This window comes from Scleropages formosus, chromosome 14, assembly GCF_900964775.1.
Source record: "Scleropages formosus chromosome 14, fSclFor1.1, whole genome shotgun sequence".
Lineage (NCBI taxonomy): Eukaryota > Metazoa > Chordata > Actinopteri > Osteoglossiformes > Osteoglossidae > Scleropages > Scleropages formosus.
The window spans coordinates 7,576,663-7,590,021 of record NC_041819.1 but is presented as its reverse complement, the minus strand read 5'-3'; the positions used below and the strand labels follow the sequence as shown (position 1 = coordinate 7,590,021).

Here is a 13,359-nt window from a genome sequence, read left to right as displayed (position 1 = left end):
GTCTCACCTCATCCCCTGTGTATGTTTTCTCTCTCACCCAGAAGAGCCTGCCAGATATGCTGAGGTTTATGGAGCAGGAGCGTTCCCTGATGGAGCAATGGGATCATCACCATCATCACGGGACATCCTGTGGCACATAAGGTGTCTATTAAAAACTGATCACTTCTTTTCCCTCAGCGAAACAAAGGGATTAGAGTGAAATAAGGTAAAGATGAGATGGACGTGCCTTTGTCACAGCAGGCGGGGAAGGGGGCTGGTCCATGTGCAACACTATCAGAAGGAGAGCAGCGCTCCTCCTCCTCACACACAGCGCACGCACACAGGGCGAACGCGGGGGCCACGTGGCGCGCAGGTGATGTCTGCACCTGCTTTCTGGACCACCTGGCGGGCATGAGGAGCTGAGGAGGAGCGCGAAAGGAGCAGCGATGAGCTCGGAGGCGTAACTTCTGCCTAACTCCCTTGACTTGACTTATTTGGCTGTGGCCCGGGGGGCTGCGATCGGACACCTCACCTGACCTGCTCTCGGGGATCACCTTCTCAGTCCGGTACCTCCTCCTCCCTGCTTCTTCCCTGCTCCTTCCCTGCTCCTTCCCTGCTTCATCCCGCCTTTCTGATGGATGCTCTCGCACGGGCTCCGTGGGCTCCGCTCGCCCCCCCTGCGCTTCCACATAGTTTCGCTTGTTTTGCGCTGCAGCCACTTCGGGGGAAATTGCCTTTATCTCGCGACTTTTTTTTGTCTGCATCTGTTGAGGTATGAAATTCTTCTTTCATAATATCTCTCTCTCTATAGAAACGCACACACTTCCATAAATCATCCTTTTCTGATGCAGCACTGTGATGATCTATATAGACGAATTCGGCGCTTTTCACTTTGATTTCCATCGTTCGCCGTGTTGTCGGTCAACATCGTTGGCATCATGATCCTTCATCTTTCATATTTCATCTTGTACCTTTCCATTGTTTCTGTGTCGTCGTGGGTGTCCCTCGTCTATGTGTTTGGTAAAGAGGAATGTAGCTTAACTTAGATGATCAAACTTTGGATGGTCAAAATTGCTACGGCCAATAATGAATATATATTTATTTAAATTCCAGTCAATTGATTAATAACAGAAACCCTGTATATTATACTATACTAGTGTAATGTACACTGGTTCATATGGCTAATGCGACACATTGACTGTACTCTAGAATCACGTGTTTGCATCCAAATCTCTCCTTCTGTTGATATAACAGTTCACTCGTGATCATCACATCATGATGATGTGAATAAAAAGGTTGTTCAACTGGTTGCGAACATGCAGAATGCGGAGCAGAAGCTATGCTGTCACATTGCCTACCAAATCAAATGAGCGTTTTTAATCAAAACCGGTCCGAAAAGTCAAATTAGGCTAATAATTCAAATTCAAAAGAATATTTCATGACTGTCACAGAAGAACTGCACTCTCCTTTATCAGGATGTAATGTTTACATTTGGGATACTGTTTTTTTTTTATTATCCTGATTAATGAGTACAGGGGGGTGCGGTGGCGCAGTGGGTTGAACTACAGTCCTGCTCTCCGGTGGGTCTGGGGTTCGAGTCCCGCTTGGGGTGCCTTGTGACGGACTGGCGTCCCGTCCTGGGTGTGTCCCCTCCCCCGCCGGCCTTACGCCCTGTGTTGCCGGGTAGGCTCCGGTTCCCCGTGACCCCGTATGGGACAAGCGGTTCTGAAAATGTGTGTGTGTGTGTGTGTGATTAATGAGTATGTCCTTGTCTTTAATTTGGCAGAATTTATTTTGTTTCCCTTGTGCAATTGTGTGACTTTTTAAAATTATAATAATGCTGTTTAACTCTTCTGGTATTCCAAAAGTAGATAATGCAAGAACAGGAATCCTGATCTTAACAGTATTAATGACTATAAGCTTGTTACTGATTGATTAATTTCATTTTCACGGGTTGTCACAGATAAGTCTTTTTCACCATTTACATATTAAAGCCATCCTGTAAAAACTGTTGATGACTCATGTAGCACCTAGAAACAACAATCAGGTACTGTATGTCTCCTGTTATCTGAGGTCTTGTACCCTTTGATGTAGTTTCCACATGGAAATTATAGGATATTTATGGAATACCTGTGCAGTCATATTGCCAAAGAGACTGGCTTTTCAATAACAATCAGACATTTGGCATTCAATGTTTGGAGAAAGGCATTTTTCCAGATACAAAGACAGCAGTAAATGAAACCCAGATTTTAAAAGTTTTTTTTTTTTTTTTTTTAAAAAAAACTAGAACAAAATAGAAGCCGTGATGCAGGTTTCACAGCACTGTTTCACTTTTTCTGCTCTCTGTATTCTGCTGTAAATATTTCCCCAGTGGAAAAATTCTTTGTGCTTTCAAGATATGCAAACACTCTAAAAGAGGATGATGAACGTATTTTTGTGTGTCAAAGATCACATACAGTATATTTTAGGAACTTGAATACAGTGGAAAAGTTCTAATATTAACAAGTGTCTGCTTAGTTTTGGACTCATTGAGAAGACCAAAAATCTGGAAAAGTATAGCCATAGTATAGTATAGCCATAACCAGAACTACAGTCAAGACACTTACAGGATGCATCATAAATGGAAAATATTTTTTGTCAGACCAAGTAATTGATTGCATAGCACTATAAAAAATCGTGAAGTTTCCTTGTGATGATTCCTCAGAGCTCCTGGAAGGTGGGTTCAGATGTGTGTTTAAATGCTGTCCTTGTGTGCACATGGCTTTCCTCCGGTGCTCTGGTTTCCTCCCACAGCCACGGTTTGTGGCTCGAAATTGTGTGTATAGTATTAATTTGTGAGTGAATAAGTGTGTGTTATTGTCCTGCTATGGACTGGCATCCCATCATAACATTTACCTGATGCTTTTCTCCAAAGCACCTTGGAGCAGTTCAGGTTAAGTACCTTGATCAAGGGTACTACAGCCAGAGGTGGGAATTGAATGTGCAACCTTTGAGTCACAGGGTACTTGCTCTGACCACTACGCTCCCCACTGTCCCCATCATTAAGGGTGTACCCTACTTTACATGCTATGCTTCTGGGATAGGGTCCAGATCACCATGACTCTGAAATGAACAAGCAGGCATTGATGATGGATGGATGGATGATATAATAGTCATAAAAATTCAACCCAGAGAAATTGTGGTCTTAAGTTTCTATAATGAAACAAATCACCTCAAATATACTGTATAATATTTATTAGGAATTCTAATGTACTACACATTTTGTGGTCAGTTGGCCTACAGGTACTAAAACAACTACTTGTGATACTTGATAAGGGGGTTCAGTGCCGCGGTGTGTTTGACCTGTGCCTGCTGTGTGGCGGGTCTGGGGTTTGAGCCCTGCTTGGGGTGCCTTGCAGTAGACTGGCGTCCCATCCTGGGTGTGTCCCCTCCTTCTCCTACCTCGCACCCTGTGTTTCCGGGTAGGCTCCGGCTTGCCGCGACTCCACTCAGGACAAGTGGCGGTGGACTGTCTGTGTGCTACTTGATTGTTTCTCATGACAAACCAGAGCTGATCCCTTAAATTGATAAAAGTTGATCTAAGTAAGTAGCATTACTGAACATATTTGTTAAGAACATACATTCATCTATGTTTTCATTTACTATCTTTCATCAGTCAGTGGTGTTGGGTGTCGTAGAATGCAGTGGTTGAGACAGTTAGTTTTGGAATTGTATGGAGGCAGTCTCAAGAACCCCAGGGGACATGTGAAAGAGGACAGTCAAACAGGGGTCAGTTTCCCATAGTGTGTGTTACCATCATAAGTTCATTGACTTTATATTGAATTATAAATGTTGTTGCATTATGATGCTTTTGGAAAATGACTCCAGGTTAGTAGAGAAAGACAAACAGGTTGGTGAAATAAGATGTAAAACTGAAAAATATTAAATTTTGTTTGTAATAAGTGCAAAAATTTAAGAAGCACTTTAAGAATGCAACAGATTGTAGTCTCAGTAATCTAAAAGAGAGTACTAAATCATTATAGTGTTAGCTGTAATATTTTGGTATTAGGGCTACAATTTAAAAAGGAGTCTAGTGGAACAAGATTATAATGTTGTAATGCATCAGCTTCAAAGAGTTGCCTCCTTAATGCCACATATAAAGAGTGATCTTGCAAGTGCAGTACCTATGAAGGTACTTTAATCAAAGCCAAGTGAAACTGCAAAGCTGAATATAGTGTAACTGGAAGATGAACTTGTTGGACATAGATCTGAAATAATAACAAGGGAGTGTGGATGTAAAATAGCAGAGGTGTTTTATTTCCATTTTGATCATAATGCTTTCATTGAAAGTCTCATGCAAATAACTATGCAAAGTAATATTTCTAACTAACATCATCTAACGTAGTCAAAATTATGTATATGAAGCCCTCCAGACGTTTCTACGTCCAAGTGAGAAAAAAATAGTTTTTCTCAATTTATTATCTGGTGAGACTTCCTGGGGCCTTGTGGCTTTGTTCAGTATGTATATTATTTACCAGAAAGCTAAAGACAGTGTAAGTATCTCAGCAGCGATCTCACAGTCTGTAAATCAAGCCATCAGTTTCACGAAAACAGAGAATAAAAGTGCGGAGGTGCAGTTGCCAGTTATGTAATGTATCACCTTTCAGATTTTACAGAGCTACTGTGCAATTACAAAACAAAATTAAAAATGTGTCAACTTTTTTTTGATGAGAATAAAGGTTTGGTGAAGGGGCTGCAGCTTAGGTAAGAACATGTTTGCTGCCTACACACACTGACTTGACTGCTCAGAACCTGTTGTTCTTCATACCATTCATGTGTAGCTGCAACAGAGCAAAGCCATCAAGCCTTGGAACATTTATCCAGCTGTGGTGACCTGTCCCTGCTTGTTATCTCAGTAGATCGCACGAGCTTTTCAGTTTTTCACGATTTAAACACGGTTTTTAACGCGAAATGTCACTTGAATGAACTTTTCTGCATGAAAGGTCTTGGAATTAGAGGGGCCTGCAAGAAAAAAAAAAGACTAAAACAATCACTGCTCTGAGTCGATTCCATTAGGCATGCAAAATGAAGGAAATGTCATTCAGAAGATGCACCTAAAGCCTGCTGAAGATGCAAACACTTGGCTGATTGCTACTATTTTAATTGTTCTCATTTTGTTCCTTCTCCTTCATATCATTCATAAACCAGGCTGAATAAATTTGTGAGTATCATGTCATTTTATTTACTCTAGAACTTGCATAGCTGTTTTATTTGCTTTCTGACACTTTTTCTGCTGTTATGTCGTTGTTGCCATAATCATGTTTATGCATAATGCAGTTCATGTATAAACTAGACATGTTCAGTCATGTCTTACAAGGGCAGGAGAATTTTCATGTTTTAGCTGTGTCCTAACACTAAATTGATCAATTATACTGAGCCAAAAGATCCACCACACTCCCTCTGCCATGTTTCAGCTGGGGCCCTCGATGTTTATGTGTATACCCACACGGAAGTTAATGAAGGGGTCAGGATGGAAAACAGGGGAGGCCTTTCTAGTCAAGGTGGACTACATCTTGGGTCCCACTAAGGCTAAACGTGGATAACTTGAGAGCTGTCACTTTGGCTGCATCATTACCCACATATAGTCCATGTGAGAATAGTGACCGCTTAAGCTGAGTATCAGTGTGGTCCCCTAGGATACTGCCAGGTGTCTTAATCTAGAGAACTGAAATGATATTTTCATACTTTAGAACATCCCTCATTTTTTTCTGCTGTCTTGTCTTACATAATGTGGCAACATATTGATCTGAATTTGACTTCCTGTCAAAGTGAAGAGATAAAGTGCCTGTCATGAGCAGCAGTTGTAGTAACAACCAGAGGTCCTGTTCTGAGCCAGCTGGCAAAAATCAGCAGTGTTCCTATCTGCAGACAAAGCTATAAAAGGCAAGAGGAGGCTGGAGTAGTTGCGGAAACCTGGTCAACTCTATACAGAGTTACCTGCGAAGACCTTTTGGTCCTCGTTCGCTCACCTATTTTCCAAGTTCCAATAGTGGTTGTTTTATTCTCGTCCCAGTCTTCTGTCTTTTCTGCTCCCGTTTTTCACGCAACGTTCCTGGGCCTCTGCTTCAGTCTTGTCTTATGCCTCGGTGTCCAAGTCCCGGTCCCGTCCTCTTATTTCACTTTAGGTCCTTGTAAATAAGCACTTGCTACTTCCCTTTATTCCACATTTACTCTATTACATACTATTAAAGTATCACTCTGCTGCTGAGATCACCACCTCTCATGTCCGTTTTCGAATGTTACAATAATCTGCATCTCTGCCACCGTCATGTCCGAACCCAACATCACAGTGCCACATCTGTAATGTAATGTAATTAATGTACTTAGAAATACATGTATTCTAGGGAAGGCTAAATTTTACTCAGCACATTGGGGTGTTTATTTTGCCAGACCTTATATTTGCATTTTTCCCTGAACTTAAAACTTCCCGTGATCTTTGTCTTTATACCATCCCATACGAAGACACACCAAACTAAACTGTGGTTAGATTTCCTGGTTCGGAGGTATTTTTCTTAATTTCACTGGCATTTCACATAAATGCTGACAGAAAAAAAAAAAAAAAAATACTTCTGAGTCTGTAGCTATTTCCAAAGAGAATATTGTTTCTGGAAAGTCCTTCAGATCTGGAGATCTGGAGGTCTCCAAAGCCTTTTTGAAATGTATGCTGCCTGAAAGGGTATAATTTAGTTCCATACTTCTTTGGATTTCCTTTGGTTGTGCCCACTTCTTTGACGTTTCTCTTTGATGAACACCCACTTTATCATCCAGCAGCAAACAATTCAGCATCTTCATTCCAAAGTGGTGATTCCTAATAGTGCTGCACTTCAGGCATAGATCAAAGCGAGCTGCAGATATTGGTATTCAATAACACTGGTACGCTAGGAAGATGCTGGAAAGCCAACATGACTCTCAATTTGTTTGTCCAGAAAAAGAAACAGGCAAAATTTGAAAGTGGGGGGAGGGGGGGGGTTGCAGTGGTGCAGCAGGTTTGGCTGGGTCCTGCACTCTGATGGATCTGGAGTTTGAGTCCCACTTGGGATGCCTTGTGATGGACTGCTGTCCTGTCCCGGGTGTGCCGCGACCCCACTTGGGATAAATTGTTTCAGCCAGTGTGTGTGTATTTGAAATTAAACAAGGATCAAGCTTTTTGCTAACACCATCCTCTAAAGAAAAGGCATCTGTTGTATTCATGACTCCATACAGCTACCACCCCGAGTGTAAAACAGTAAGCAATGACATATTACTGAAAGATAAGAACTGGATTCTAAGTGATGCAAATGACAGTGTGTGTCCACAGACTTGCAGCTAGCTGGAAGCACCACCACCCAGTACTATTTTGGTCAGGGGTGTAAATTAAACAGTTCATTTCTACAGGTCATCTTTATTTTTGAGTGATCCTGCTGATTGGATTTAGTTTCTGGAGCTCTGGAAAGCTGAGCTCAAATAGCTTGATTAGCACCATGAGGCATCTTGCCCCTCAAAACCCCTCACAGGTCTTTTTGGCGGGACTTGAATTGTTTAAACCTTCAGCTTAAGTCATTCTGGCAGCCTGGACAGAAGAGGTAGAGGGAAATGCATATAGCTTTATTGTTGCACAGTATACATCTTCTGTTCTGACCTTTCATTGATGTTAATGAGATGATCCAGGATTGCTGGTAGGCATTTCAAAAAATCCAAGCAATCAAATTACATTAGTAATCTTGCAAAATATTAATAAAGATCAGGGTTATGTTTTTTATGAAAACAAACTTGGGTCCACAAATAAACTAGATGATTAAAGTGATGACTGGGTTAAGTTCAAAAGTTGTAGGGCTGCTCAACATGTCACTGCTTTTCGCTATGAAGAAAGATCTTCAGTCTTGCTTTCATTTTATGCTTGCTTTCTTTACTGATTATTTTTATGAAACACTAGGACTGTTGTCGTTCGTTCACACGTTTTTATTTTCCAGGTGACTACCTGCGACCAGAATTAAAGACTACCAGTATAATCAGGTCAGTGTTGATTGTCTGGTGTTAAATGCTGTGCTGTCCATTCTTTAATTTCAAATCAAGTCGGTCCAGACTTCTCTGAATTAAGAGCATCAAAAGCAATTACTGAGAAGACATGGTGTACTTTTCCGTTAAAGGAGATTTGCATTTAGCTACATTTATGCCGTGACAAGTGCACTGGATAAATGTCACATTGAAAAGTTCACCTCATTATGAAGTATCCAAAATTATACTGGAAAGGAGTACATTGTCTTTGAAGCAGATATTGAAAATGGTCGCTTTATGAGCTCAGGTCAATTATGGTGCATATAGTATAAAACAATAATGTGCCATGTTGCCTAAAATGATTTGGCTTCTCTGCATGACTCTGATTCAGATGCATGGTAGATATAAAATTAAGAATTTTCAGATATTACTGAGCTATTGGTTAAACAATAAACGAGAATAACGCATAAACCATTTTTTCTGAATATTCTTAGGCTTTTTTCTTTAAAGGCTGTAGTCTGTGATATATGCTTCCTATGACTATATAATGGATCCTTAATTACTTACTAATGATTGTATGATTGCTAATCCTTATTATTATTTTGATACTTCATCCTTTATCACTATTTGAACTGAAATATGGACACCTAAAACTGGACCAAGTTTTGTAATGTTATAATGTTTTTTTACATATGGATCTCACTGCAGCTGACATGCTAGTTAGGTTTAAATGAAAAAAACAGTGTCTTATGTTACAGATTCTATGCAGTAAAAGTCTGTGGTGACTCTTATGAAAGTAACAGAATTTACCTTTTTGGGATTTAAAGGCATTCTTATGTCCACAAAAACAAAGGAAAAATATAATTCCTCTTTAGAGGTGAACAAGGCATAGTGAGGTGGAGAAGTGTTGAAACAATAAAAATAAAAGGGCTTTTATTCTTGCAGACAAAAATGGATTGTCTTCTATTAAAAGAGAATTTTATGGAAACATCAGTAAACAGTAACATTATTACTTGTAGGAGAAGCTGGAATATTTGTTCAAATACAGCATAATGAAACTATTGTACGGTTATAGAGTTGACATTTTTATCTGTTTGTGTATTTTACTGCACATAGATTCAGTCTGAAAGCCTTCATCTAATAACTGCTGTTTCCTGTATTTAACCTTTTCCATTTTGTTTAGCATAAAATTAAATATAGTCTGTCTGCATGCAAAACACAACATAGAAAAATCAGGTGGGGGTTTCTATGGCAACCCTTATACATGCATGAAGATCTGAAAGAAAGGGAAAAATAGGGAAAGAGAAATACTGGCACAGGTAAATCTGAGGTTTTAATAGCTGTGATTTTGATAAGGGCAGTGGGATTTCAAAGTACATCATGTTACCATCATACTGAATCCAATCACATGTAATTAACCATAACTTTGTAATGCAAAAGAAAATCAGCACTCGGGTCAAGGTCAGTGATAAAATTTTATAATTTTAAATTTTCATTGTGGTTTTCCATTGTGTCTCTGCAGCTAATACTACCCAGAAGAACAACTTTAAGTGGCTTGTTCATGTTAGTCAGCCTTGCCCTGTGTTGGGATTTATCACAACCAAACTGCATACTGTAATGTCCTCACCAACCTCCCAACCCTGAGTGCCAACTGCAGCTGTTCCCATGTGTCTTTTTACAACCTCTTAGCAATGTAGCACAGCATCGACTGCTTGAGGAGATCATCTTTTGAAAATATTCAAGAAAATGCAAATAGCCATATCACTTTCTGCATCATCAATTACCGTGCGTAATTCAGCAATTTGGTTCTCAGTTATTATTCTAAGGACTTTCCCCTCTGCTAGGAAGAAAAGAAGAAAAAGGAGGAGAAATAAATCGGTGATGTGTTGTGAATTTTAAAGCAGTCAGCATGAGAAGGCATTGATGGAAGGTTCTCTTTGTTCTTCCAAACCCTGCCAATGGCATATAAGGACAGGAGATGGAGTGGAAAAACAGAGCGAATTAAATACCGGAGAAAATAGACACTTACATTTGTTGGATGTGTGCACAACAGTGCATCAGTGGTCCTATATGTGGTCCTGCCCATCAAAATGTCCTCTTCCAAGGCACAGGAGCTCCACTGTTGAAGATCCCAGCATTCTCTTTAATCAGTGACCATGTTGAGGCGTACACCATCAATATTTACCCGTATTCTCCAAGCTGTGGCCTCCTAATCAGGCACAGTGTCTACGTGTTGTACCCGTTCTCTTTGTTTGCATGCTAACGCTCACTGCCATGTCTGGATTCACCCTTCTCTAGGTGCCTACTGTCTGCTGGATGATGACCTCTGAAGTCTTGAGTGACGGCCAGCTCAGAATTTACTTGAAAGGGCTTGAATGACTTAAAATTATTGGCTTGGAACATGACTTCAACTGAACGTTTATGACTAAAAGCTTCTAAAGGTAAGAATTCACATGTTTAGCGCCGCCAAAGAAACGAACGAAGAGGAGCAATGACCATAAGCACATGGTGCCATTATCATCTCGACACATTAGATCTAATAAGTTCTGACACCACAAACGACATTAAAGGGAGAGGTTTTAGCATAGGGTTTACAGCTGCTGACTTTGGATCCAGAGATTGCAGGTTTGGTTCCCACCTCCAGCTATAGTACCCTTGAACAAGGTACTTATCCTCAGTTACTCCAGTAATGTTGCCTAGCTGTGGAAATGAGTAAATGATTATAGGCAGCTTCATATTGTATGTTGCTCAGGACAAAACTGTCAGCTAAATGAATTAATGTAAAGAAACCTGCTGACTTTGGCAAGATGGTGGGGTTGCATCTGTAGCTAAAGAACATGGTACAATTTGCATTGCTACTGCAAAAAGTAACTGGCACATTAAAACATATTTAATGTCTAACTTTTCCTTTGAAATGAACAGCATGAATTTGACCAACTGCACTGCTGTGAGTTTTCCTGCTGATGCTGTGAGTTCGAGTGCCCCTGGCAAGGCTGTCCTCACACTCACCCTGTCCTTGCTGACATTGATGGCCACTGCCATGAACTCCCTGGTCATCACGGCCATCATCGTCACCAAGAAGCTGCACCACCCTGCCAACTATCTCATCTGCTCGCTGGCCGTCACCGACCTCCTGGTGGCCGTCTTGGTGATGCCCTTCAGCATCATCTACATTGTAATGGAGACCTGGATCATGGGCCAGGTGGTGTGCACCATCTGGTTGAGCGTGGACATCACCTGCTGCACTTGCTCGATCCTACACCTGGCTGCCATCGCCCTGGACCGCTACCGTGCGGTGACGGACGCTGTGGAATATTCGCGCCACAGAACCTTCCGGCGGGCCGCTGTAATGATTGTGGCAGTCTGGGTCATCTCCATCCTCATCTCCATTCCCCCGATTGTCTGGAGACACCACAGGTTTAATGGGACAGAGGAGTGCATCATTGAGCACGACCACATCGCCTTCACCATATACTGTACCTTCGGAGCATTCTACATTCCACTCTGTCTCATACTCATCCTCTACTATAAAATTTACCGTGCAGCCAAGAAACTGTACCACAGGAGAATTGCCAAACAGCTCCGCAACCAGAGAGGCAGCACAAGCATGCTGGCCACATGCTCAAACATAGACCTCCAAACCCCCAATACCCTCAGCCCAACAGAGAAGTCTTACTCAGAGCCTTCAACAGAAGCAGACCGAGTGCGCATCACTCCACAGAGTCCAAAGGTAAAATCCTTCAAGGGTCGACGCTTCTCTGTCACACGGGAGAGGAAGGCAGCTACCATGCTGGGTTTGATCTTGGGGGCATTTATCATCTGTTGGCTGCCTTTCTTCCTGAAGGAGGTGATAGTGAACACCTGCTGCACCTGCAGTACATCCACGGAGGTGGCCAACTTCCTGGCCTGGTTGGGGTACCTGAACTCTCTCATCAACCCTCTCATATACACTGTCTTCAATGAGGACTTCAAAAAGGCCTTTCAAAAGCTGTGCGAGTGCAGGCATTGCGTCTGCTGGAAAGAGACAAAGTAACCGCGCGTTGATGTGTCGCTGGGAATGAGAGCAGAATATATGTACCATAAAAGCTATTTTCCTGCAGACGTTTCTTAAAACATTGTTTGCTTTTTACATACAAACACACCAAACTGAGACATAACGGATGAGTGCCAACTTTAAAAAAAAAAAAAAAAACCTTCTCGAAAAGACGTCATCTCCCTGATCAGAAATTGTTTTTCTCAGCGAGATCTTTGATAAAGAATGTTTTGCTGCTTTAATATGTGCTCATGTGCAGCCATCTGAAGGAGAATTTCTTGGTTTTGAATGCAGCGTTTCTGCCACACATTCGGTCAGAGACTAGGAATGTAGACTTTTCATCAATTTAAGAGACCAGGATTACCGTAGTACTCTTTACTCGAACAGAATGTGTAACTGAGTTCAGGTCGTGGCACTCATACAAAGACAAAACTTACAACTTTTAAAGTTTCTCATTTCTAGGGCGAGGATTTTGTTTGCTCCAAGTCCAAAGTGGTGGGCAGTTTTATTCAACATTTACGTCACATCTTAACGCATTGTCTAGTAGAACACTTGCTGCTTAAGATGTGGAATCAGAATTTGTACATTTTTATTGCTACATCATTTACGAAGGCAAAAACTTGACATGTTTTTTCTGACTTTCTGGTAGCTTCGTTGGAAGCATTAGATGAACTATCCTGATTACGGGCTATGTTAAATGGCCTATTTATTTTGTGACAACTGCAAACAGCGTCTTGGCTGACAGCTGTTCAGTAAATCTAAATGACACCTGTGAATAAAAGAAAGCCCAAATGATTTGGGCTATTATTTGTATCTGATAATTTTGTCTTTGTAATAAAGAAATGAACTGAAGCGTGAAAGTAAAATGGCATGGTAAAAAAAAAAAAAAAAAAAACTTGACACAGAGGCAGGTTTCATTAGCAGCATCTGATTAAAAGAATGGAAACATGAACGCCTTTGTTTCTCTTTCAATCAATGGATCAACACAAATGGATTTTAAGTAGTATCAACACATATAAAGCTGATCCTGAGGGACATAGAATCCATTGTGTGGAAGAACACTTCGGAGCTGAACTAGTAAGTTTAACTGGGAATAAATGTTGAAGAAAAGTTCATTTTCCTCACAATATTGCCCTTAATGATATCAGGTAAGTGCTGAAAAGTTTTTATTAGAGATTATGTGCTTCTCCACGCAATAGGGCAGAATGCGAGAGGCAAAGAAAAGTGGAGAAACAGCGGCCCCTGCAGGACTAATGTATAAAATGTGCTCAACTCCTCAGTTATTAACTCCACAGGGCGGAGATGAGATGATTGCTGCTGAATAAGTACAGTAC

At 41.1% G+C, this 13,359-nt stretch overlaps 1 protein-coding gene across 2 annotated transcripts; it reads left to right on the top strand.

Moving 5' to 3' along the window:
* Positions 1-320: 320 nt before the first annotated feature.
* On the top strand, positions 321-12,222 carry LOC108920498 (5-hydroxytryptamine receptor 1F-like). Of its 2 annotated transcripts, XM_018729276.2 has the most exons (4): positions 321-545; positions 7,968-8,010; positions 10,291-10,433; positions 10,915-12,222. In XM_018729276.2, exon 4 carries the CDS (start codon positions 10,916-10,918, stop codon positions 12,023-12,025), a length of 1,110 nt encoding a protein of 369 aa, XP_018584792.2. In that variant the 5' UTR covers positions 321-545; positions 7,968-8,010; positions 10,291-10,433; position 10,915; the 3' UTR covers positions 12,026-12,222. The 2 variants fall into 2 exon arrangements, with proteins under 2 accessions (XP_018584792.2, XP_018584793.2); XM_018729277.2 differs by lacking the exon at positions 321-545 and having other exon boundaries at positions 7,944-8,010.
* The last annotated feature ends 1,137 nt before the right edge of the window (positions 12,223-13,359 follow it).

Coding starts and splice junctions, on each gene's coding strand:
- LOC108920498 (XM_018729276.2), top strand. CDS start 10,916: ATGAATTTGACCAACTGCACTGCTGTGAGTTTTCCTGCTGATGCTGTG.